Source organism: Bombus terrestris, chromosome 2, assembly GCF_910591885.1.
Source record: "Bombus terrestris chromosome 2, iyBomTerr1.2, whole genome shotgun sequence".
In the NCBI taxonomy this organism is placed as follows: Eukaryota; Metazoa; Arthropoda; class Insecta; order Hymenoptera; family Apidae; genus Bombus; species Bombus terrestris.
In genome coordinates this window covers 14,567,818-14,592,942 of record NC_063270.1, presented here as the reverse complement: position 1 = coordinate 14,592,942, position 25,125 = coordinate 14,567,818, and the positions used below count along the sequence as shown (strand labels likewise).

The following is a 25,125-nucleotide window of genomic DNA, read 5'->3' as shown; positions in this document are numbered from 1 at the left end:
CCACTCGTACGCATCTTCCTCGGTCTATCATCTCCATCCAAGTTACGTTCTAACGTCATAATTTACGTCGATCCGTGAAACGCAATTTAAATAAAAGAAAGAAAGAAAGAAAAGAAAGACAAATAACTGGAAAGAGTGCGGATCTCGAAGGAGAATTCGTTGGCAAAAATCAGCGCGCGTCGTGTGGCTGCTTGCACGGCGAAAAGTAGGCAACGGGATCATCGCGCGAAGGTAAAACGCGCACAGCGGCTCTTGATGCGGCCCGTCGCGCGGACGCGCACGTCGCGTCTGAGAGATCTGTCGCGATACCGGTCTCATCGGCGCCATGATCCATCGCGGAGTGTCTAGATCCGAAGGGAGAAGACGATCTTAACGCGACACAGGCTTCATCGCGATATGCCGGCGGTACCGGCTGATCAGCTGAGACACACACGACGAACGTTGAAACCGTTGGAAAATCGAAGATCGAAAACTCTTCCGACCGAGTGATTCCTCGTCGAATCCTTATTAAGACAACAACAACAACAACAACAAAAAAAGAAAAAAAAAAAGAAAAAGAAAAACAAGAAAAAGGAGGAAAGAGACTGAAACGTCCAAACGTTTCAGCCTCGAGATAAAAATCAGGCCAACGTACGAGTTACAACTGTACGGAAGAGACAAGACGACAACGACGACGAATCATCCATAACCAGATAAAGTGATTAACGAGAAACGTGGTTTTACGTTAGACGCGGATAAACGTAAGATAACGCGGACGCGATTGAAAACTCGGAAACACAGGAACAGAACTCGGGAGGAAAAGAGGAGCGAAATTTGTCAAAATATCGAGTGTGTGCTGGGAAAAAAACTGGCAGCCAAGGGGGGAAGTGTGAGAAGTGCGATTTAACGGCCGTTGGGATAACACCGCAGTAAAAGTGGGTGCACTGGGGCCCTCGGGACCGTTCGGCCGATACGGGCCCGTGGAAGGTGGGCCTGGTGGTGGTCCCGGGCCCGGTAAGGGAGTGGGGACAGGGGTGGCCGCAGTCGCGGCTGGGGAGGTGGAGGGCTACGGGGGTGCCGGGGGCGGGGGAGGGGGCCCCGGGGGGGTTGGTACCCCCCGGATAAGGGTCGCGACCCTCAGCGGGCCCTGCTGCGCACCCCTGCCCGTCACCCAAGCCTGTAACATAGGTAAGTAGATCGTTTCAGTTTTACAACGTCTATCCGATATATACATTTTATTCTTATCGGTCGGTTTTATGCGAAATCAGAGGAAATTTCTGCCGAACCTTCCAATTATTTTCGGAACGTTCACACAGACGTTTCGGACTCGTCGATTCTTTTAATTTCGAAGTTAGATCGGAAGGAAGAACGCGCGAACCTTAACGGTAAGAATTCGCGGATACAGAGAGGATCTGTTTCGTTTATCGTAGAATTTCACGTACGAAGAACGTTTAGGAGAAACGTTTCTAGGACGAATTTATTCCGCAGTTTGGCTGGCAGGATCGTGCGACAGTTTTCGTCAAAGTCGTCGGTTCTTTCGTTTTTTTGGGAAACGCGCGTTTCCAAGAGATCGCCGTTGCTTTTTACGAGTAATCGGTGCTTTAGGATCTTCTTTCGTTGAGAAATATTTCGATTATAAACAGCGAGAGGATCGGAGGATAACGTTGGTTTAACACCTCGTAAGCGCCGGCGCCAGGTCGAGCTCGCACACGGACCGCGGAAGGTCAGAGGGTTTTCCTCACGGACTCCTCGAGTTTCGAGCCGAGAGAAACGGTCCCTATGATATTTTTCTCCAGGCTTTTCTTTTTCTCCTTTTTTCCTTTCGTAGACAGTAGAAACGCCGTTCGTTCGCTTATCGTGATTGATCGTACCGTAATTTGGATGTCATAGGAATGCGCGTTTTTTATCCGCGGGTGATGGATTGTCCCGCGGTTCGGATCTAACGAGGATAAATTTGCCTCGGACAGGGTCGAACACTCGTCGAAATACGCGTGATTGTGCGTAACGAACGACCGATTCGAGGAAATCGTAATCCTCGTCGATGCAAATGCGAGCGGGACTACGCGTTCGGCCGACAGATTTCTCTCTGACCTCGCTAGGAAAAAATGAAACGGGCCGCGAGAGAAAACGGATCGTTACGGGTAAAAATTACCCACCGATAGCGAACGAGTTCACGAGCCAAGCTATATTACGATAAAAAGAGTGTAACGACTTGTACGAGAAATACGCGATTTAAAGGATCGTTGAGGAAGGATCGATTTTAAGTGACCGATACGGCTATCGAATTGTAGCGACGGGAAAGTAATATCCATCGTATGTTAACGTTCTGACGACAAACCGATAAAACAAGTTATTTTATTAAGTCTAGTACCGACGCAGAGTTATCGAATGAAAATGAAAAATTGTCGATAGCTGTCCGATACCGAACGAACGTTTTTCTTTTTCTTTCTTGTTAATTAGCACAATCCGCGCTTCGAATTTTCCCTCCGCTCCTTTGCGTCCCTCCGATGTTTCATTATGCGGCGTCGTATTCTTTCCTCTTATCCTTCGTGGGCTGCATCCGTAGATAACGCGAGAACTCGAACCGCCGAAGGGTCGAAGAGCCACGCATTAGCATATTCCAGGGGACGAAGAAAAATATCCACGTCGAAGGTATCAGATCGCGTTCGACTCGACGGATTTGCGTAACGTCGCGATTGCGAATTTCACCGCGAGCTTTCCGTTCATCGTTTGCGTTCTCGTTTCTACAACTGTTGCGCGTTACGAATCTTCGCTCAACTTGCGAGTTGCTATTTATTAAATTTTTCGATAGTCGCGACATCGTTCTTCGTACACGTATCGACGTCAAGTTTCTGCGAAACGTCTCGACGCTTTGCGACGTGAATACGGAAAAATTCAAACGTTAAGAACAGAGCGAAAGAGAAAGAGAGAGAGAGACAGAGGAAGACTTTTTGATTGGATAAAGCGATCCTGGCGAAAGGTGGCACGCGTCGTACGGTTGATAGAAAAGAATCGGATTAACGAAAGCCCGTTTCCGTTCGGACTTTCGTCTCACGTACGCTGAATCCTAATCTGGTTTCGACGATTCAAGGAAATCGTCCTTCTCGTGTCCTCCGTTTCTTTTTCACGCGCCACGGCCGTGAAATCGTTTCTCGCGGTATCTGATTTAACAAATGGAAGGTGAACCGCGTTAAGGAGATGTATCTCAAAGACGTGCAAGCTATCTCTTTCAATCTCCTTCGTTATACATGTACATTTTCCGTATCTTTCAGCGGAACGAAAACTTTGTCAACTTTTTCCTCTTCCCTTTACGGTTTATCGCGGCAAGTAGATTTTCCCGATCGAAGTTTTCAGTTTATCAGCGACGTGCATCGCGTGTTTATCGCTAGCCGAACGTTTGCCGTCGTATTCGCTCGGAGGATCGCGTACGACTAGAAAATATCCCGTGGGAACTGGATTTTGCCGTAGGAATTATACTCGTGTAAGTCGATTTCGCGTGCAAACGATTTAAATCTCGAGGTAACCGCGGGGTGGTTCGACTCGGTTCGGCTCGGCTTTCTCCTTTTTCTTCTCGCCCTGCCGCGAAACGCAGGGAGATGAGATGCGCAAGGTCAGACCTTATGGGGTGGGAGAAGGGTTGCTAGGTTGACAACCCCGCCGGCAGGGAGGAACTCCGCCCATTGGCGGAAACCGCGAAAAAAAGAGAGGAGCGAACCCCCTAGAGGGTTCGGCAATGGCGAAAAAAGAAGTCAGAGGTCGCCGGTACGAGAGAAGAGGAGGCGACGTGCCACCCATCCAAATAGACGAAGATAGAAACGGGCGAACGAAGTAGGCGAAGAAAATGTAATAGAGGGCAATCTCGTCCGCGAATGTTAATTAACGACGAATCGTGATCATCGAGCGCCTCGTTCGCCCAACGATACGCTCGTTCCGTGGTTATTGACAAACAATTATCATACTATAAAGATACAAGCGCGATCATTAAATTCGATGGCATAACGGATTACGTTGTTCCTTCGGATATCGTCGTCGTACATCGTCGATATCGTGTTATTCAACTTTCCCATCGTTTTCTGCTCTCTTCTTTTTCAAAGAAATTTGTCTCCAGACAATGGTGTTGCCAAGTTACGATACCATACGACAACCTTGTTTTTCGTTATCGTTCTTTTTATCTTTTTACTCTATCGTCGTGGCATATTGCTACCGATCATCTTCCAGTCTTACTAATTATTTTGCTCGTTAGGAAGCGCGAATCGTTTACGCGACACGTAGATAAGGCTGCGTCGTCTTTGGTACAGTTCGGTAAGCCGTGCGCAGTAATCAAAACGTTCGAATGACAAAAAGCGTCGGTGTATAACGCGCAGTTTGTTATGCACGTGCGCAGCCACGGCAAGTACGGCCGATTTTCTTTCGCCTCGGAATCTATAATCGAGAACGTTTGAAACCGATACTGCGCGTGTCCCGTTTTCTTCCACGATCTTCCAACGTTCCTGCGATTAAAATATCCACGCCGGTGGTCGAATTTTTCTACCGTGAGAAACGCTTCAAAATTTTCTCCAATTCCGCGTCCAAAGAAACGTTCGATGTTTCGAGTGTGTTTCTTTTTTCTTTTTTTATTTCGCGATGGCGCGCAACATCAAAGTAGGGTATGTACTCTGATAACGCGCGCGCACACACATACACACACAGACAGATTGAACGCTAGTTGAAACACGGTGTCGCAGAAATTTCCTCGTTTTCCACGTTTCGTTTTTCGGACGATGACGCGGGCGTTCGAACGTGCGCGAAATTAAAACGCCTCGTCAGGTCGCGGCAGCGCCCGTTCCATCAACTTTTCCCGGTGCTCGACGTTTTCACCTGTACCGCTATTTTTCTGTCCAATGCTGCCGCGTTTTGCCAACGACGTAAATTCGCTAAATTCGAGAAAATGAACGCTCGCCACCGCCGAATCCAATACGAACGAATTATTAAAAATCGCGTTCATACACCTAGTATTTGTTTGAACGTTAACCACGTTAACCGATCTCGTTGAATCCTCTGTATTCACAGATGCTCTCTTTCTTTTCGAAGCAGGGAGACGTGGTCTGGCGATGATCCTGTCATGTGCAGGATGCGAGAAACCAATTATGGATCAGTACCTGCTGAATGTTTTGGACCGGGCATGGCACGTCGAGTGTGTCCGCTGCTTCGATTGCAGAACCACGTTACAGGACAAGTGTTTCTCCAGGGAAGCGAAGCTGTTCTGCAGAGAGGATTTCTTCAGGTAGGTAACTTGCCTACGCGTCTATTGTCTATTCTCGGCGTCGCGCTTCTGCGTTTACGCGCCCTCCTAACGATTAATAAACGATCGTGCCATTGAAATCGTCTTATTCGATGGAACAGAAGCTGCTACGACCAGTTTAGAGACGAACGGCTGTCGAATATCGATTGGACGATGCTTTATCGCGTAACGAACAAGACGACTCGAATCGTCTCCGAGGGGATATCTTCGTATCCGAGTAGATTTTCGATATTTCCAGGTACGCGTTTATCGATTTCCAACATTTGATCGTTGCGAACGAATCGCGATGATCGTTATTCTTTTTACCTTGCGAGCTATAAATCACTATTACTATCGTTATATAAATTAATCTCAACTTTGAAACTTCTAACGCGATATTCGAAATTTGAAACGTATTTCGAGGATTTTTTCAAAGCGTGCAGCGACCGTATAAGTTGATTAATTGCTTCGACCGCGTAAGAACCTGTACAGGTATTCGGAATAGGGAAAAAAGCTTCCGCGGAAACGATACAAACAGGTATACCATTAGTTAGCGATTCGTCAGGCCAAATCGTCCCTCCGCTTGTCCGTACGTACCTGTAATTAGGTTTCTATTATGGTTGTTGGCATCGATAGAACGCAGCACGATCGATCGTTAGAAAAGTCACGGGGCAGTGATTTTTTCTCTTGTTTCCTTCGAACAGAAGAGCGTACCGGCATCGCGACAAACTGTTTTCTGTTTGCGTAATTAAGTAAACTGCCGTATCGCAACTGCTACTAGTCCGTCGACGCTGTTAGGCAAAATCGAAAGATTTACGATCGATGCATTGGCAGACAATCGCCCAGACGTTTATCCTTTCATCTTTTTTACACATTGTCTATTTCTTTCTTTTTCTTTTTTACGCTCAAACGTGTCGATGGCGGAGCAGCGTACAACCCGAGAGAAAAAGCATTTCGCGACGAATGGAAAGGAGGCCTTGACATTTTCCCGGACAACTGCCGCGTTATTTCACTCTATCAAGCTTCCGAGCAAAAATCACTCGGTCGATCGAGAGCCGTTCCGCGAGCGAAACACGCCAGCGCTATCGCGATTCGTTACGCGGTCCATCGACGTTCTATATTCGTCCTACTATATCCTCTGGCTGGTAGTCGATTTCTTGGTTCGCGATTCCACAGACTTCGTGACTCCTGTTTCTTGCCACGTTCCGAGCAATGAACGCGCAAATAATATCGATACCTTTCGATCGGCTCTCGAAAGCCACCCTTTTGTGTCAAATTTTCCATCTTTCGTAAATCGTGCAAGAAATAAAACCGATGCTCGTCGACGTTAGGAGGAAATCTGTGCCTCGAGTTGTCCTTTTGGTTCTTAACGATCTTGAGACTCAACGATCGAACGACAGTGAATCTGTACTTTCAAAGTTGAAAAAGGAAAAACGAAAACTTAGGTTCGCGCTGGACTATCAAGTAACTAGAACTAAACGAAAGAAGCATACGATATGGTAGACGCTGCTAATCTAGAAACGATCTGTTCGCGTTTGTCAAATGACGATTCGCAGTTAAAACCAACGTACACCGTTTTATCGGCTTGTCAAGATGCGCGAATTTACGCGAACGACGCAAGAAATATTTAGAACGACGATCAACGAGGCAACGTTAAGAAGCTGCTGTTTTCGATCGAAGCAGAGAATCGCGAAACTATGTCTTCGGAGACACTCGCCGGGTTTCTTAAAAAAACCATAGAACCAGAAACCATAGACGGAACTAACGCGGAAGCGATCCGATCGTGTTTGTTCGTGGTGAGTCAGAGAGCCGAGACGAGACACGGAACAGGATCCTAGGAAGATCGTCGGTCACGTCGTAAAATCTTGTCGCGAGCGTTGATTCACCAACTTCCATCGAATATTTATAGCGTGGTAGTAGAATTAACGATCGCTGCTTCGACGTATCTAGTCGTTTTGAATAAATGGCGCGAGAAAAAGGAGAAAAAAGCGTGACCGGTGTTCCAATTGGCGCGATTATCAGCGCGGAGGGAGCGAGCTGTAACTTTTCGTTCTCGCGAGAGCCAGAAGTTCCCTGCGCCGGAGGACCTTGACATTCGCGCGAGGAACCGATCAGAAGGCGCGAACATCGGTTTGCGCTCTGTGCGAAACGATCCTTCTTGATTTTTACATCGGATCGCGATCTCGGGAGAGACTAGCGCGAAGAAGCGACAGCGAGTCGCTTCGATTAATAAGCGGCGCGGACGAAAAATGTGGAAAGTTTTACGGCGAAGCAGCAGCCAGGCGACGGTCATTTTTTCTCTCGGTTTTCGTTCCTCGTGCCGCGATCACGGAGCCTGCAACACTGTGTCCGTCAGCCAACACGTAACGAACCGGAGGATACAAAGGGTCGCGTAAGAAGCTAAAAATCGTAAAAAGCCTGTGACGAAAGTAACGAATCGTGGCGCGCGAAAGGGTTGCAGCGTGGCGATACGTGAGGGACTCGATCGAGGATGATGGTCGTGTGAAAAACAGTGATGGTTAGGAGGAGAAATCTTTAGTTTAACGCTGGTCACGCGTAAGTGGAAACTCGATTATGTTTGGATAACGAAGATGAGGATTGAATAACCAAGAATTTTCAGCAGTCGCCGACAAACTTTAGACAGATAAAGATCGTGGATAAAGTTTCAAAATATGCGGTTTCAACGGCGTTTCGATTATAGTATTCTATATATATACATGTATATTAAAAGACGACGAATTTCCAGTGACAACGAAGAATAGCCGCGATCACTGGGTGCGATAGCGAACGCGACTGTCCTTGCTTACCACGAAATAAAACAGCGATAATTATAATTTTAATAGATAATTTCCAGATCGCTTCTATTTTAGATAACAGATACGTTAAACTAGAACGAATGAGTTTCCACTGGCAGCGAATGACAATGAGGATCACCGGTGCGATAGCGAGCGTCGCTGTTATTGTTCCTGTTTAGAAGAAATATTGTTCCCGAAGAAATGAGATTTATTTGGAGATGCGTTTCTCTTTCGTGACTTCTGGAAGCGATGAACGATCCCCTTTGTGGCCAAAGATCGGAGTACCGAGTACACGCAGAAAGTGGGGAGGGCGTTTAAAGGGGGGCCCTTTGATACTTATACGAACGGCTGTATAACGAACGTGTTGTATACTTTACGAGGCACTTTGCATTTCATCCCGATGAAAAATTCATTAGATGTAAGACGAACGGTTGGCTACGCTCGAGCGGCGTAGAAAAGCTTTTCGGGTCAAAAATAACTCTCGCTCCGGCGTCCCGTTAATTAGCGTTATCCTCTTTGCTACCGTTACACGTCGTGCAAACGTTCGATCGGTGATTACGCGCTTTTCTTTTTTCTTTTAAATCAACCTTTAAGATCCAACTTGCTCGCCGAGGCGAAAGTAGAGGAAATCAGAACGAAATTTCGAAACGTGCAAACGCGATATTCGCCGGCGAACGTGTTCGCAAACGGTGTTCGTACGACCTGTACGTCTACGATCTTCTGTTCGAGCGAGAGCAGCCGTTGGAACAAATTCGTCGACGAATTTCGAAGCGTACAAAAATATTTTATATACCGATATATCGATGTGTTTGGATAAGGTGTTGGTAAGAAGCGTGGAAACTCGAACTATGTTCGCGAACACGTTCGGCTATGTCGAAGTAACTACTTCGAGAAAAACTCTACACACCTCTTCTTTTGTACATCTGGAGACCGCTGTTACGAAGGGAATAGATTTAGCGAGATAAGCAAATTCGAAATAAGGAGAGGTCCATATTATCGTGCTCTTGAATATACATTTTATTTCGCATTACAAGGTCTAGAAACAAAAGAGCTATAAGTATGTTTCTATTGCTGTTTCTCGTAGTCTTCGGCTAGAACTACCAAGTTGACTTTTTGGTAATGTCCTTTGCTGTAAACGTATGAACGTGCCCCCTATCATTTTTCTTCTATCGTATCGTAACGCTGTAAGAACGAACATCTGGATCAGCATACACTAATACTTATACCTATGCTTATTTCAATATATTTTTCCATTACAAATTCATCCACTCGTTCTTCTATCAGTCAACCTCAACAGGCTACGATACGCGATACTAACGACCAGAGTTCGAACGTCTATACAAATTCGCGATATTGCGAACGCGACGAAAGAAACGAAACCTCGGCAGAGACGCGTCTCATCCGTTAAACTTATTGTGATATGTATAATTTTTGTGCTGGACTGGGTCGAATGCGTAGTGGAGATGTTTGTATGTGGATATCAGTGTGTGGAGATATGTGTGTTACTAAGAAACAGACTAATGTAAATAGTTCAGTCGGTTAACAGTCTACAAAAGGTCGGGTATCGAAGAAAGTGCCGAGATGCGTGCGAGTGTGTATCGATGAATATTCTAGAAATCGTTTATAAAATAAATATGTGTCTACGTTAATAGTAATGCCCAGTGTAAATGTAATGTTTCCATAAGAATATTTCGGCCATCAAGATGCACAATTTTCAACAAAACTTTATACCGATTATTTTGTTTCTCGCGTTTTATATATCTTTGCACTATAGGATACGCACTTTGAATTTCCTATGTACGTACAAGCATCCGCGAACTGTTCGCCAACATCGATGAGAACACAGGTTGATAGTGGAAGCAGACATACCGATATCTGGAATTCTGCACAGCTACGAAAGAAAGGAAGGGAAGCAAAACGAAAGTAGCAGAGTCTGAACGACGAAACCGGTAAACGTAGGAAGAACGTAGAAGAGCAGAGAATGCCGATCGATTCCCACGACGACGCGACGAATCTATCGATGTCGTTCCTCCAATCGAACTGTCTGTATCTCCCACCTACTTTCAACGAATCGCTGTTGGGAATACTGTAACACCTCCGGGAGGTCCGAGGTATCGGTCGAAGGAACGGTACGCGCGGTTATGGTAACCGGCTCTACGAGTCGCAGCAAGGTCCTTAAAGGTCGATAATGGCCCATGGGGGCCCGAAAGGGTCCAGGATCAAAAGCACCGATGTCCCCGTTTCAGCGCCGCCTCGACTGCCGTAGCTTGCGGTCGATGGCCCGGTGTGTACCCACCAAGAAATTATTACCTTAAAATATGGTCCATGCCGTCGTCGAAATACGCCCGATGAAAACATTAACTCGGGGCTAGGGGGATGGCGGCGGTGTCACCAGAGAGCCGAGACTAGCACCCTGCTAATAGTCGGCCAAAGAGCTGCCGAGGGACCGGATTTCGCTTGCTCGAAAGTCTGTTTCTTTAAGCGGTTACTCTCGTTGGCGGGAATATTCGACGAATTAGTCTACGTTTACCGTGGACGCGTGTTTTCACCGAACCGTCGTCGCGACCAAGTCGCGAAACGGATATAATCTAATGCCTAGACCGAAGAACGCGATATCGAAAATTCAGCGAGAAGCTGATTGCGATTTTTTGTAAATTTGTTAATTTCGTTACGATCAATGTTCGATCGTCAGAGGACGATAGTCGCGTTATTGTCCCGTTTGTCCGAGATTATTCGTTGCGAGAGGACGACGTAAACGGTAGTAAATCCGAAGGAGAACTTAAAGAAGAAGCGTTTATAATATCGTTTTTATCTACTTTTCGGTTTATGAAGTTAATCGGCGAGTCTTCTGAGCGGCACGTATTTCATTGTTCCGGCGTGTTTGTTAGGATGCCAGTTCGTCGAAAGAACGCATCCGCTGTAACGTTGAGTGCGCGGAATTATCGTCGCGTATGTGATAATCTATCGCGGTATTGATGACGGCGACTGGTATTGCTACGAGATTTTTCTTTTTTTTTTTTACAACGAAATAAATCATAAGGCGTGTCGTAACCGTGCATTCGCGTCGAATGTCAAGCATCGAGAGGGAAAAGAAGCGATAATAAATGGATATTGTTAATAACGCGATCGCCCAACGATACGGATCGATATCGCTATTTTCGCGAAGAAAGAAATTCAATCTCGAGCCCTAAATATCTAACGATAGATCGAAAGTTGGCATTAATTAACAGTCGTATCTTGGGAGCGACTCTCTAAACTGAATCTACCGTTGGCTGGTGGCCTCTTTCCAGTTGGTACGAGCCAAGTTCCGGGCCGCGGGGGAAAACAGACTGAAACTAGACGATGGACTCGGTTGGAAATCAAAGCAAAACGATCGAAGCCAATCATAGATCGGCGCGGCTTTTCTCGGGCCGGTTCGAAAGGGCGCCGACGAGTGGTCTCCATTGTCCTTGCTTTCCACCCGCGGTGCTGGCCTCCTCGGGAGTAGACCCGTCGAAACTCGAACGTGGAAACATTATAAATGCGGCGTGACGCCCGCTACGAACCGTAGGAGAAGTTTGTTGGGCGTGACGGGGCCGGCGCGGTCGAGAATAGAAAGAGAAGCAGGGAGAACAGAGAGGGAGGTAAAGAGCGAGAAAAAGAGAGAAAGAGTGAAAGAGAGAGAGAGAGAGAGTGTGGTATGTGTGTGTGTGTGTGAGAGGGAGGTATGGAGTTGTTTCCCTTCCAGGAAGGTTCGGCAATAGTATACATATATCGCGATGCGTATTCATACGGGGAACGTTTTTGCCAACCACCGGATTCTTGCGTCACACTCTCGAGACAGGCCCTCGTTCTGTCATACGTCGTACGTAGGTCATAAGTAGTGGCAGTTTTTTCTCTGCTCGTTCTTTTCTTTCTTTTTTCTTTTCTTCTTTTTTTTTCACCCACTGCCTTTTTACCAATTAGCCGATCCTCGTGACGGAAAGTCCAACTACAATTACGTAAGCAGCGTGGCGTAGTAGCGCGAGTTGCTTTAACGACTCGTTTATCATGTTGTTACGCGCGGTATTTACCCGGGAATTGTTGCACGGAGAAAGTGGCACGAAGCCGGACCGATGTACCGCGAAAGTTCGATGAAGAACGAGGATGAAGACGAAAAGGAACGGCTGCTGGAACTTTATGCAAACGGCGTTTTACGGTGTCGCATAGCCAACGCCGGGGCATTAGCATAACTGTTATGAATCGTTTCTCAAGCATGCCTTCACCCCCTTCGGACGGTAATCGACGATATTTCACGAATTAATCGGCGCCAGCTTGAAACTCGTCCCGACAACCGGACCGCGCCGTACGCGTTACGATCCATCTGCGTGTGATACAGCGCGATAAAGCGAAAATCGCGTCGACTCGCTTGCCATTCCACCGTACGGTGGAATTGCCAGTGGAAAGACACCTTCTCGTCTTGCTTCTTCGTTCCTTCGTGAAAATCGTTCGAAGGGTAACCGAATAGGAAAGAGACCGATCGGTCGAATAGCGGAAACGAGCGTTTGTTCGCTCGCGCCACTAATTGCATTCGGTTAATTAGACTGCCGCCTGGTGAACGATATCGCGCGACTGTTTATTTCCTTTGACGTCGTAACCGAGACGTTGGCGCGTGTGCATCGACCACGAGAACCAACAGCGGCGAGAACCGAGGAAACGAAGGTACAGCGACGTTCACGACGTCGGTCGAGCGTTTCTAGAAAAATGGCGAATGCTATGGTAATTAAAATTTTTTTGATCGATCGAGAGGCGCGATTCGACCCGCGCTTCGGTCATCATCGTCCGATCGACGTTCGATCGTGCGCCGAGGAAACTTTCATCCGAGGATCGATACGTCTCTTCCTCGTTGCTCGCTTCTCCGGCCGTTCTACCTGTTCGGTTTGATCGGTTTATCGGCGAGTTCACGAGGCGTAGCAGCGGCGGATATGGCTCCCCCGTTTCGTTCGATTCGATTGGGAAACGACGAGAACGTTACGACGAGCGTCGTCGCGACGAACGGATCTAGTATACCGAAGGGACCCGTGTACGCATCAGGGTCGTAGAGGACCGTGTGGAACGAACGCGAACCACATACATAAACTCCGGGCTCCGTGGCAAATCGTGGCCCGGACCCACCCCCTTTTTTTTTATCCCAGCCCCGCTGTCCTATATTTCTTGCTACACGCCAGAATTCCTGGCTCTTTACGCTCTCCTCTTTAAGGGAGCCCGAAGCCCACACCCCCTTCTTCTGCCTCTGTCCTCCCCTTCCATCCTGCTGACCTGGTCGCCCTCATCGAACCGCTTTCTCACACACGAAAGCACCACGTAAGCCTTTCTATTAATGATTTTTACGGCCGGCCTCCGTTTCTTTTTCTTCCACGAGGAAGAAAGGACCTGGACCGGGCTGCTGCCCTTCGCGCGCGCTCAAAAACAAGAAAATCGTTAAGGGCAGACGCGCGTCCAACGAGCGAGAAAGCGAGGATAGGGAGGGGAGAGGTGGTACAGGCAGGGGCGAAGAGTAGAAAGAGGAAGAGAGGGATAAGGAGAGAAGGAGCCGGTGATTCGGTGACGTATGCATTCGGGGAAGTTGACACGGGATCGGCTAATCGCTATAATTAATTAAATAATTCCTGTAATTAGACTAGAGGGATTGCACCGCGAGGCGAAACGCGCAGCGCCAGACAAGGATAGACGTGGCAAACGGGAGGACGAGTTAGAAGGAGACGCACGACGCGCGAGAGAGGGAAGCTCTGGCAGCGTAATGACCGTTGGTCAAGAAATATCTCTGGCTTCTGCTTCCGTGAGAAGATTGTTAGGAACTGCGCGTAGGACTGCTAATTTGGACAGGTTGATGAATAGTTTGAAAAAGTGTGCCGGTTGATTATAGGATATTCCGCGTAAGTACTTCGCGTAACAGCCACGGACGATCGTGTCGATCGACAAAAGGGAATCCTTGTAATTTATACTTTCCCCTCTCCGTTTCTTCTTTTCTCTGCTTTCCATTTTAAGCAAACCAAAACGACGTCAATGTCGCAGCTCGGTAAAACGATGCACCGACTAACGCCGCTTATTCGCGGTTAATTAACGTCCGCGTCTTAACGCGAAACGGAAACGACGATGGAAAACGCTCCCGTAAATAACGAACGGAGATTCCGTGAACTTTTCTATCGCGTTGCGGTGATAGGTTTTGCCCGTGCCCGGCTGAATAATAAAATAAGAATCGACGACATTAGCGCGATGTAGGTCGCGGGTCACGTTGAACGCTTCTACTTCCGGTCGGGAAACGCGATAGCAATAAAATAATAGCAGTGGCGAGGGTGGCGAACCGGGTCAGCCGATATTATACGCACGGGCGACAGGAAAATTCTGGCCTACTGGGAGAGAGCCAGCCACGGGAATTTGAATGCGCTTGTTTCGTAGCCGCGTTTCGAAGCCGCGTTACGGTCGGAAGTGCAACGCAGGCATCGATTGAGATGTATTTACTTTCGAAACGCGGCTGCCCTAAGGGACCGCGGTAATTGCTATAATTAATCGCGTGATTCCTGTAATTAAAAAGATCGGAATTACTAACTGGGAAGTAACGTGGCTCCAATGCTTCCGTAATGATACAGTCGCGGGAGGATCGGTCGGACGAATCGTTCCAGGCTAGATTTATTAACTCGCTCGTGAACCGTGTTGCGGCCATGCTGCAAGACCACGGCCGGTTCGACGCGTGTTTGCACAACGAGCTTTCGTTTCTTTTTCGAGCAAATCGTCGGTCAATCTGCCCCGTCATTTTTTTTTCTTTTTGCTTCTTTTCGTCCGATCAATCCTGTTCCACTCGGAAAAACAACGCAGTTTACTACGAAAAAACATCTGGTTGGCGAACGACGAAAGAAAGAGAAAAACGAGAAGAAAGAACGATTAATACGAAATTAACAAGTAGGACACGGCGGGAGTAAAGGAGTAGAAAGAAAGAAAAAAAAAAAAAAGAAAAGGAAAGCGAAAATCGAACAGGCGCTGGCTGGTAACCGCGACGCGCTTTTACAGCACCGAAGGGTTTTAACTTTTTATGCCCTATCGGGACGTTAAAGTCCCATCTCTTTAAAAGCGCCATATTTCTTTTATCGACGTTTGCGAGTGGAGCGGCTTAATGACAGGACTTGTAAGTTTCGAGTCCAATAAACGTCGCCGTCGTACAACATTGACTTTCCTTTTCGTTCGTTCGTCCGAATGGCATCGACGAGTGTCCACATGTTGGTCGTTACCGATGCGAAGCGGCAGAAAAGGAAGGAACAAAGGCTACGAAAAAAACAAAGATCCGTCGTATTCGCGACGATCCTTAGGGCGATCGAACGCATATAAATCGAAGGAAAGTGAATTTTACGTATCACGGTTTTATATCGTTGCGGACTAACGCGTTACGTAATATCGGTGCGGAGTATTAAGAAGAACCGAGCGAAGATGAAAAGAAGAAACTCGACGGTCGAGATTCTTGAAGGCGCGTCGAGAGACACGCGGCTACGGAAAAACCTCTGCGCAAGATTAATCGCGAGGCGTGTTCTCGAACGAGCGAGGTGACGCGTGCGCTCGTTATCCGGTTTTTCAACGCGGCCGACGAATCTAAAAGTTTGCCCGGTTGTTCGTTGTTCGTCGTTATTCACGTGGTTTGTCGCGGCGTTCTGTTTCCAGGCGATACGGCACGAAATGCAGCGGTTGCCTCCAAGGGATAAGCCCTCAAGATCTCGTGAGGAAGGCGAGGGACAAGGTTTTCCACCTGAATTGCTTCACCTGCCTGGTATGTCGCAAGCAGATGAGCACCGGAGAGGAGCTCTACGTCCTGGACGACAACAAGTTCGTCTGCAAGCAGGACTACCTGTCGGGCAAGCCGCTGCCGGACACGCATCACGTGCACGGTCATCATGGTGAGTTACAAGTGTCATTGTCCCTCGTTATCCACCGCGAAGAGAACGCAGCATCGCCAGATATTCACGATGCCGTGCTGCTTTGTTTCGTTCGTTTGCTCTGAATCCGATTTGCGGCATTGTACAATACGTACGGTTGGCTCGCGGGACGTTATCGATTGTACCGTCGTTTATTCCATTCTGCGAGTTAGGGACTTTGTACGATTTAAAACGATCGCGATTCTCCTATGGAGAGTAGGAAGTCGATGTGCCGCCACGTGCTCTGTTACAGTCTATCGCGACCGTTTTGTAATTTCTATCGCTTTGATCGTCAGGGGGATGCTAATCTTCGCCGACAACTGCTTCCAAGAGGCTGACCGAATTTCCAACAACTTACGCCTTGATTTTTCGCTTTGTTTCCTGGCCGTAGCTCGATTCTTCCATGTTATTCTCCAAGTTGATCTTATCGTTTCGAAGATTTACACACTCGACGGGGATAAATTCGTACCTTGTCCCGTCGTTTTCTCGCGTAGGGAAATGAAGCTCGATTACAGAACGATCGAGATTCTTGATTTTCTTCTTTCTTTTTTTTCTTTTTTCGAGGGGAAAAAGGGGGCCGGAGGGATGACGGCTAGTCAGGATGGGAGCACAGTTCAACGCGTCCAACGCCCGAGATTTCACGAAGTCGAGCTCGTTCTAAAAAAGGGAGGCTGGGGGTAGGTTTTTCACGGGGGTTTTACCCCCGTGTCGGAACGGCAAGCTGTGAAAACAGCGTGTATGTAACCGACCGTCAGCTACCGGTCGAAAGAGAAACAGAGAAAAGGAGTCTAGAGAAAAAAGGGCGAACGCGCGAGCGAGAGAAAGAGAGACAGACCGAGAGAGAGAGAGAGAGAGAGAGGGAGAGAGAGAGAGAGAGAGAGAAAGTAACAGCTCGGTTTCACGAGGATCTCGCCGGTGTATAAGCCGTGAAACGAAAACCGAAAGGTCGTTAGGCAGGGGCAAACCTTTTGTCGCTTCGATGCCGACGTCGAAACCGCAAAATGTCCGGCAAACTCGTTTCTTTTTCGTTTTCTTTCGGATGACAGGAGCCACGGTGCTTTTTCCCTTCTTCGAGATGCGAATTCCGCGAGGCGTCAGACCGTTCTAATCGTTCCGTTGACGTGTCGTTGCTCGCGATCAGTCTCGTCTCGTTATAGAAACGCAAAAACTCGATGAAACGTACGGAGGATTTATATCGCTCGGACGAGAACGTTTTCCAGCGTTAATTTCCGTAATGCGTTCGAAGAAGCAACCGGCTACTTGCGAAAAATATATACGCACAGAAGGTGGACAACGATTACTCGTTTCGATGATCAAACATCGTGACGTCCTGGATGTTCCGCGCGTTTTCGATATTAATCTCTATCACGGTGCAGCTATTTGTCAGTTGTCGAATTCACGGTGATCGTCTGCGGCGAATGTGAAAAGCGCAGCAATTACGCGACGAGCGTCGATTAATCAGCAACGTTTATTGATAACTTTTAGCATCTTTCGTCGTTGAATGCGCGACACTGCGGTGGGAAACGCGGTGGAGGCCGGGGAAAATTGCGAAATTTCGAAAAATCATAATGAACTGTGCCGGCGTTGGTACGCGCGTCGTATACGTCCAGAAGTGAATAACCGTAATCACGTTTAATTGCTAATTTCGTATGGAACATCGACAAATTTACTCGTCCTGCTGATAAATTATGTTCTATTTACTATAGCGGATATTCGCTTCTTTGAACGTCTAAACTTGACGTTGATCGACGCAATTATTTTACACAAACGAAATTTTACAGACGCGATGATAGTGTGCGACAGCGATCACGATTTCTTGCTTTCTTGTTATTAGCTATCGCCTGTTGTTCCGAAACGCGCCGTTTCGTTAGTTCGAAAAGAAATTCTCTGTGTTTCGAAACGTTACTCTCTAACAAGAATAAGATCAAAGTAGTTCGATCGAATCACTGATTTCCAAAGGAATTGTAAATCTTTTCTTCTGAAATCTAGTGGTTTCCTAAACGTTCGAAGCGTAAATATCTTCGAGGCTCGCGTAGTATGTAACGAACACAAATCATTGAACAGAAAAGTGACTGGTGCTCTTTTCCAAGTCAATGATTCGACGAGTGATGTGATTAAAACGCACGATTCGGATCGTTCACGAGCAGAATCGTCCAACCTGTCGACAGGAGGAGACTCGTTGATGGGTTCAGGATCGGAAGACGAAGACGAGGATGGTAGCGCTCATCATCATCACAGTGGTGTCGGTGGCTCTCATTTGGGACCTCATAATCTGGGTCCAGGTGGTCCTGGTGACCAAACGGTTGGTCATACTGGCGATCTACCTCTTGGAAGCGATCCTTGCAAGCAGGAAGACTCCGAGGATCAAGGTAAGTGTCATTTCCACCGTGACATTTTGAATGGTAAACGTTTAGATCGTTCGTTTTACGCGAGTGAGCGATTAAAAACTGATCAAAGTACGTCGAAACACGTTTATCAGAAATTACTATTATTGTTACCGCGACAAACTCGATTTTGAAAGGACGATCGATCGGCACCGGTTAACGACTTAATCGCGGCCAATCTTCCCCTTTCGTGGAACCCTCGAGCGAGGGTGGAAATTCAGTGGCTTGACCTGGAGCGTCAGTACGAATTACTAAGCGCGTCAGGTCTTCCCGGTCTATTATTCGCTTCTGCTCTTTTATCGCGAGCGCAACAATGACCCCTTCCCTTTTACCTCTCTCGAAGCACCGGGTACAAGCAACTTCTATGCTTCGGCAAGAGGAAAAGAGGGGTGTCTTCGAGAAGGGTGGCCCCTGTAGCGCGGTGTGACACTGTCCAAACATTTTCTTTGTCCCGTGGTTAAGACCTCCCCGGGTATATATAGATTATCGTGAAGAGTTGGGCTCGAAAACTACGTGTATAGGTGTGTGCGTGTGTGTGTACGTTACATGCGTACACATTGCACATCGTTCGTGTGCACACCCACACGTACACCTCATAGAGTGTAGCTTTCGAGCGTAGAACAGCCACACGATAATCCGATGGGGGTTTCGTATCGCTTCCGGGGGATTGGCTGCGATTGTTGTTACCTCGATCCAGCCGATCCAAATTCCGAGATACGTTTATTATGCACGCGTGTCCGCGTCTATAAATTGTTAAGAAAGCGTCCGCGGAAAACAGAAAAAAGAACGTTGCTATTCATTCGGCCTGTAAGCGGGATCCCCTCGATCCCCTCCGCGCAAAGGGAAATATTTAGAATGAAATTCTAATCGGCTGCTGATCTATCGCGAAACCGGTGAAATTAGGCTGAATAATCAAGGGCCACTTGTTTCGCGAGAAACAAGCGTTTACCCTTGGTGTGTGGGATCGATTATTAAACTGCTTTGTTTGCATTGGCCAAAGGTTCCCTGGACGGAGATCCCGAAACGAGGGATAGCCAGACGGAGAACAAAAGTCCGGACGGTGGTGCCGGTGGTGGTAGCGGTGACGGCGGTGCCGGTTCGAAGAGGCGAGGTCCGAGGACGACCATAAAGGCGAAACAGTTGGAGATTCTCAAGTCTGCCTTTTCGTCCACTCCGAAACCAACCAGGCACATCAGGGAACAATTAGCAAAAGAGACTGGCTTACCTATGAGAGTGATACAGGTTCATAAAATCTCATTCTTTCGTACTTACGATTGCTTGCAATCGATTTCAACGCGATAATTTGTCTGCTACGTTTACTACGTTTCTGTCGTACTACGTATTTCGATACTTTATGCATATCAACGCGAGATTCTACCTTCTTACGACGAGCAAACGAATTGAAAGAGCGATTCCTTCCCATAAGGCCGGTAAATTGAATGAAAAACAGCGGGTCGTATGGGTGTTCGCAGGTCTGGTTTCAAAATAAGAGGAGCAAAGAGCGTAGGTTAAAACAACTGACGTCGATGGGCAGGAGCCCGTTCTTCGGCGGCTCCAGAAAAATGAGGGGCTTCCCCCTGAACCTGAATCCCGGTGCTTTGGGCGGCGAGGACGGACCACCGCCCGGTTTTCCATATTTCGGCGCGGAGAAGTTTGAATTTGGTTACGGCGGGCCCGTGGCATTTCACCATGAATTCTTTGGTGCTCATCCGCCCCCTCATCCACATGGACCGCCCTTCAGCGGACCAGGCAATCCTGGTGAGTCTTGACATTTGATTTCTCTACGAAACCTCTTTCCATTCCGTTCGATTCGTTTTCACTGGCAAAGATCGTAAAAGAAAAGAAAAGGAAAGAAAAGACAAGAAAATGTGGTTCGCGATCGGTGATTTTATTTTCGTGGTCAGCGTAACACGGTCGATCAATGACGCGGTCGTTGGAAGGTCGTTGGAAGAGTTTCGAAACAATCGCCGCTGAAATAGTCGATTCACGTAACGCGTAGATATTCCACGTTTTACTTCGTGCGATCTATTCATATTCGCGTTCACGGAATCGAAAGCAGAACCTTGTCTCGAGTTCTATCGCGACTATAATAAACATCGTAGCGGGTAGGTAGGTCGCGATAATTATGACAGCCGGGTTCGGAGATAGCAGGCCGGATACGATCCTCTCTGAATAGTACACGTAATCTGTTTCTGACAGGTTTGGACCCGGCGAGTTTAGCGGGTATGGCGGCCGCAGTGGCGGTGACAGGGGAATATCCACCTCCGGGTGCGGGAGGCGGCCCTCCGGAATTTCTCACGGGCCCTCCTGGACAGGGCCCCCCTGCACCTCCTAGCGGTAGTCCTGGAGAGTTCCTAGCACCTTCAGGTACGATTAGATTCTTTTGAAAGGCTACGCCTTTCTCACCACTAGAAAATTCATTCTTTGTCCTTGCTGTACCTCCGTCACAGTCATTTTCTGTTTCGTTGATTATATTATAAGTACAAAGGTAGTCACTAGTATTATAGTAAAATTGCGATACGACGTAACGAGATTTCGAAGCAATAGTATGGGGTGTTAGAAACATAAACTTGGCATTGTTATTAGGTCAATCCCACGAGTAATATCGTTTCTTACTCGCTTCGAATTCCAAATAAACGCGCGTATTATGCTTCGTTCATGCGTTTATAGCAACTTCACCTTTCGTTTCTTAAACAGTATCACCTGGATGGCTCGTAACGCGTGTACGAAACAGTCGGATCGATATTTTTCGCGTTAAAAGAAGTTATAAAGTACGCGTCGGCGGAAACCATTCTCGGCGAGCTGTATAAACTTTGAAAAAGCGGTAGAACTAAGGATGCTGTTAAAAGCAATCGTGAAGTACACGGTGGCCGTATCCCGAATGTGAGAAAAAGTCGAAAATGGTTTCTAAGCGGCAACAAACGGGCTGAATGAGTTTTTTGATTCAAAATCACAAAAGTTTGTCGAAGATAAAGTCGAAAAGTTAGTCGAAAGATGGGAAAAGGTCATAGAGTGCGATGGTCAATGACATGAATTACCAAAAATAAACGTAGGTATTAATTTTTTCCACATATTCGGAGAGAAAAAACGACGTTATTTATGGGACGACCTAATATAACAGAGATATTCGAAGTAAAATACACGAGAGACACGGTCGAGGATAAAAATAAGTGGACGTGTAATTGAAATAGGTATCGATGAAGTTTCGTTAAATCCGGCCGGTTCACGCAAATATGTAAATATTAATTTCTATTATTTACCAAATAATCTATGTACTATAAGGCTATGTAATAAATAAAATTCAAGTATAACGCTAGTATTAAGATCGATTAAATTTCATTGATACCTATTTCCCCAACACATATTTTTCTCTTCGATTCTATCTATAAACGAGGTAAAGTAAGACGTCTATCTCGTAAAGTAATATATACAAACGACATAAAGTGTGATATCTCTTAGACGAATTATCCTGTAAAATCATGATCTTTCTAACACTCCATAATGTTGGATGAAAGACGAGGTTGGTTTCGTATGTTTTTCTTTTTTCTTTCGGATCCCACGTTTCTCGGGATAAATCGAAGCACCGAAAGGAACCGATTCGATGGGTTTGATATTTCTCAGGTGGAGCACAGGGTAATCCCAGTGCCGGTGGGAATGGTGGCGGTCCAGGTGGCGGCGGCGGCGGGGGTGGGTTCCTGGAGCCGCACCAGATGCAGAGCGAAGGGCTGGCCTGGTAGTACGAGTTTTAATTAACGTTCATTTCTTTTCGTGTTTTGTTGCTTTCCATCAGCCGAGCGAAAATCGATCGAGTTTCGGCGAAAAATCGACCGGTCGCGCGCACCTGATGGAGAGACCGTACGACTTTGTTCCGGCTCCAGAGACTTTTGCCCGCGAACAAAATATGGCGAGAGTCGTTCACGTCGAGCCACGTCGATTTCGCATCTTGTACGTTACGTTTCTGTAAGATACGCATATGATAAGACGACCGATCGTTTAGCTTCGTTTCTTTCACGGTTATCATTGTCATTATTAACATTATTATCTGTATTATTATTAATATTATTATTATTATTATTATTATTATTATTATTATTATTATTATTATTATTATTATGGCCGTTGGTTAAACACCAACGCGTTACTATTTTATTATTATTTTTATTATGATTACGAATCATTAAATATTATTATTAATATTATTGTGTATAAAATTTCGAAATGTCCTATCGTGTAATATTATACCCTCCCTGTTGATTAATTTTCGACGTTACTTTAAGAGACATCCTGTAGATATCTGCTGTTCTACACCTGAGAAACACGTACGAAAGACACGTAAAGATCATCGGAAAAATAACACGACGTACATCTGGATATACGTAAAGAGACACAGCATTACAGAATACGAACAGGTACACCGCGTACAGACGACACACAGTACACATGCGTAATTCTACACTTAAAAACCGCTGTACTATTTATCAATAAAGTATAAATATAAATAGGAATGTGTAACCTGTAACTGTTAAGGCGGCGATCGATGTAAATAAATATAAATCTGTCTTTTTTTGCGGGAAGCGCGCGATACAATTAGTTGACTGATTTCCGTCACTGAACTGTGTAATTGTAACTTGCATTACCAACGTCTTACGAGAAAAAGAGACACGCCGCCACGATGCATAATGATTATAAATATTATTATAATAAACCACCTCGTATTTCCGTATACGTACAGTTGTGCGCATTTCTTGCCTTTCGTTATCTTTTTTTCTCTACCCATAGAAAAGGTTGTGCGAATAGGAGTGGGAACATCAGAGACCATGGAAAAATGGTAAGTAAATCCTTGCGTTAAAAATAAACAAATTGATATACAGTATCTTACGAGAGTAGTCGAACACTCGTGCAAACGATCAACGAATATATTGCCGTTATAACCGTGTCCGGTCATCGTGATTACGTTGGAAAAACTTGAAAATGTGCAAGTGATATACAAAATATTTAGCGCAAGTATACTATTAACGTTCTTGCTGTGCGCTACTTCTTTACTAAACGTTTTGAAATCTCAAAATATCTCGCCTAACAGCTACGATATACAAAACTTTTCTGTGTCAAGCGTTCGAATACTTTCGTCAGCCACTGCATCACGGTTGCGCGACAAATTACATTAGAACAGCCTTCGCATCTTATTTTTAAGTTTCTCAAACTTGTCGTCGCAGTTGTTAAATCTTCGCGTTTGCATGGCGAGGATATCCGAACGTTTATTCCTAACACGTTCTCGTCCCCATCGAAATCTCAGTTTCTTTCGTCCCCAGTGGGACAAACACCTGAGACTGTCGATACTCGAGTCTCGAATACTTTAGCCCGCCACCCCCTTAAATCGCTGTCCGCAAACGCATCTGCGACTCAGGGGCCCTAGCTTTGGCCTAACATCGTTAACGGGTGCAATGTCGTTTTCCACGTTGGAGAGGGTGCGGGAGATTCGTTTTCCTGGACATCTGGTGAATTCGATTTTGATGTGTTTCTGCCCTCCGGGGGTTGTACGGCTCCTCGGGGCTGCAACTCCGCCGTTCCCGTATCCCTGACAGTCCCATTGGGGACAGAAACGTTGCCGTGCTACGTCTCGTCCGTGTGTTTCCAGCGTTACAAGCGTGTGTACACACGTGCTATCGACCCCCGCGCCACCGCTCCTACAAGTGTGTCTCCCTTAAGTACTTACGTAGTGTCTGTGGTCCGCTGTCACAGTTTACCATCGTGTCCCCAGGTAGCTATGTATTTTTCAGTGGCGCGAAAACGTGGCGCTGCAAACGCGACCGAGCACCTCTTTAATATTGCAGCGAACGTTTGTCTTCCTGACGAGTTTCCGGGACATGCTCGTTGACTGGTAACTATTTCTTCTTTTTCTTCTTACATTCTGCCAGCGTGTTTATGTCTTCTTTCATATCTTCTCTTCCTCTACACGTTATTCCTATTCGTTATGTACGTGATTCGTCTTATAGACGTTATGGATGGATTTTCGGTGAACTTTGAAGCACTCGGAACGATTCAGTAATGTTTCGTGAGAAAGGAAAAGACGATCATCGAGGTCCTCTTGCACGGATTTCGAGTAACGTAACAGCGAGATTTTAGTTGATCACAAATTATTATCACCGATAGATTGCCTTACGCGAACAATAATCAACAACCGTGGTAATAAAATTAGAGCATCGTTGTTAATTAATTAGTAATAAATTGTATAAAAATAATGATATTATGCAATAGCGACGTTCGAATAAATCGTAGAAATTACAAATAACCGTATCGATTCGATTCAAAATTAAATACGAAAAACGTATTCACAAGCTACAACTCGTCGTTCGTCGATTCATTAACGTTGTTAACAAATTAATACACTCTGATGCAAGAGTTAGCGCAGCGGCCAGTCGCTTTAAAGTTAACGACAGCAACGATCCGAGGGTGAGATCGTTTTTCTGCAAAGCGCCCTCTAAATCTTTTCATCCCTTGTCAAGCTACGTAGCCGCATCCTCGCGGGAGTTTATCATGGAATTTAACCGGATAGAGTACCGGCCAACGTACAGCGTGTGTACATTGTAACAGCGATTCGCAGGGCGAAGGGCGTCAGCGTAGCGTGTAATACGTGTCCTGACGGATCTCTTGCAGAAGATCCATCGGGAGATTCGACAGATGCGTGCCCGCCTCCGCGCCCCAGGAACTACCACGGGGGTCTCGCGGGAGACTTGCAGAGACAAACCGTCCCAGCGGGTCGGTATACACCCTACCGTATCATTTTCGTT

The 25,125-nt window shown here is 46.6% G+C and overlaps 1 protein-coding gene across 3 annotated transcripts; it reads left to right on the top strand.

Annotated features, from left to right (window-relative positions):
• The first annotated feature begins 497 nt into the window (after positions 1-497).
• LOC100644955 (LIM/homeobox protein Lhx5) lies at positions 498-23,060 on the top strand. Of its 3 annotated transcripts, none has more exons than XM_020867947.2 (8): positions 498-1,167; positions 5,050-5,242; positions 15,703-15,935; positions 18,122-18,322; positions 19,338-19,579; positions 19,810-20,095; positions 20,537-20,704; positions 21,959-23,060. In XM_020867947.2, the coding sequence occupies exons 2-8, from the start codon at positions 5,070-5,072 to the stop codon at positions 22,072-22,074; spliced, it is 1,419 nt and encodes a 472-aa protein (XP_020723606.1). In that variant the 5' UTR covers positions 498-1,167; positions 5,050-5,069; the 3' UTR covers positions 22,075-23,060. The 3 variants fall into 3 exon arrangements, with proteins under 3 accessions (XP_020723606.1, XP_020723605.1, XP_048270481.1); XM_020867946.2 differs by having other exon boundaries at positions 18,101-18,322; XM_048414524.1 differs by lacking the exon at positions 21,959-23,060 and having other exon boundaries at positions 18,101-18,322; positions 20,514-20,650.
• The last annotated feature ends 2,065 nt before the right edge of the window (positions 23,061-25,125 follow it).

What these genes read in the sequence shown, in the direction of transcription:
- LOC100644955 (XM_020867946.2), top strand. Translation starts at nt 5,070, where the DNA reads ATGATCCTGTCATGTGCAGGATGCGAGAAACCAATTATGGATCAGTAC. An exon ending in TCACGTGCACGGTCATCATG is followed by an intron (nt 15,936 to 18,100) that starts GTGAGTTACAAG and finishes GTTCACGAGCAG; the next exon opens with AATCGTCCAACCTGTCGACA. An exon ending in GGAAGACTCCGAGGATCAAG is followed by an intron (nt 18,323 to 19,337) that starts GTAAGTGTCATT and finishes CATTGGCCAAAG; the next exon opens with GTTCCCTGGACGGAGATCCC.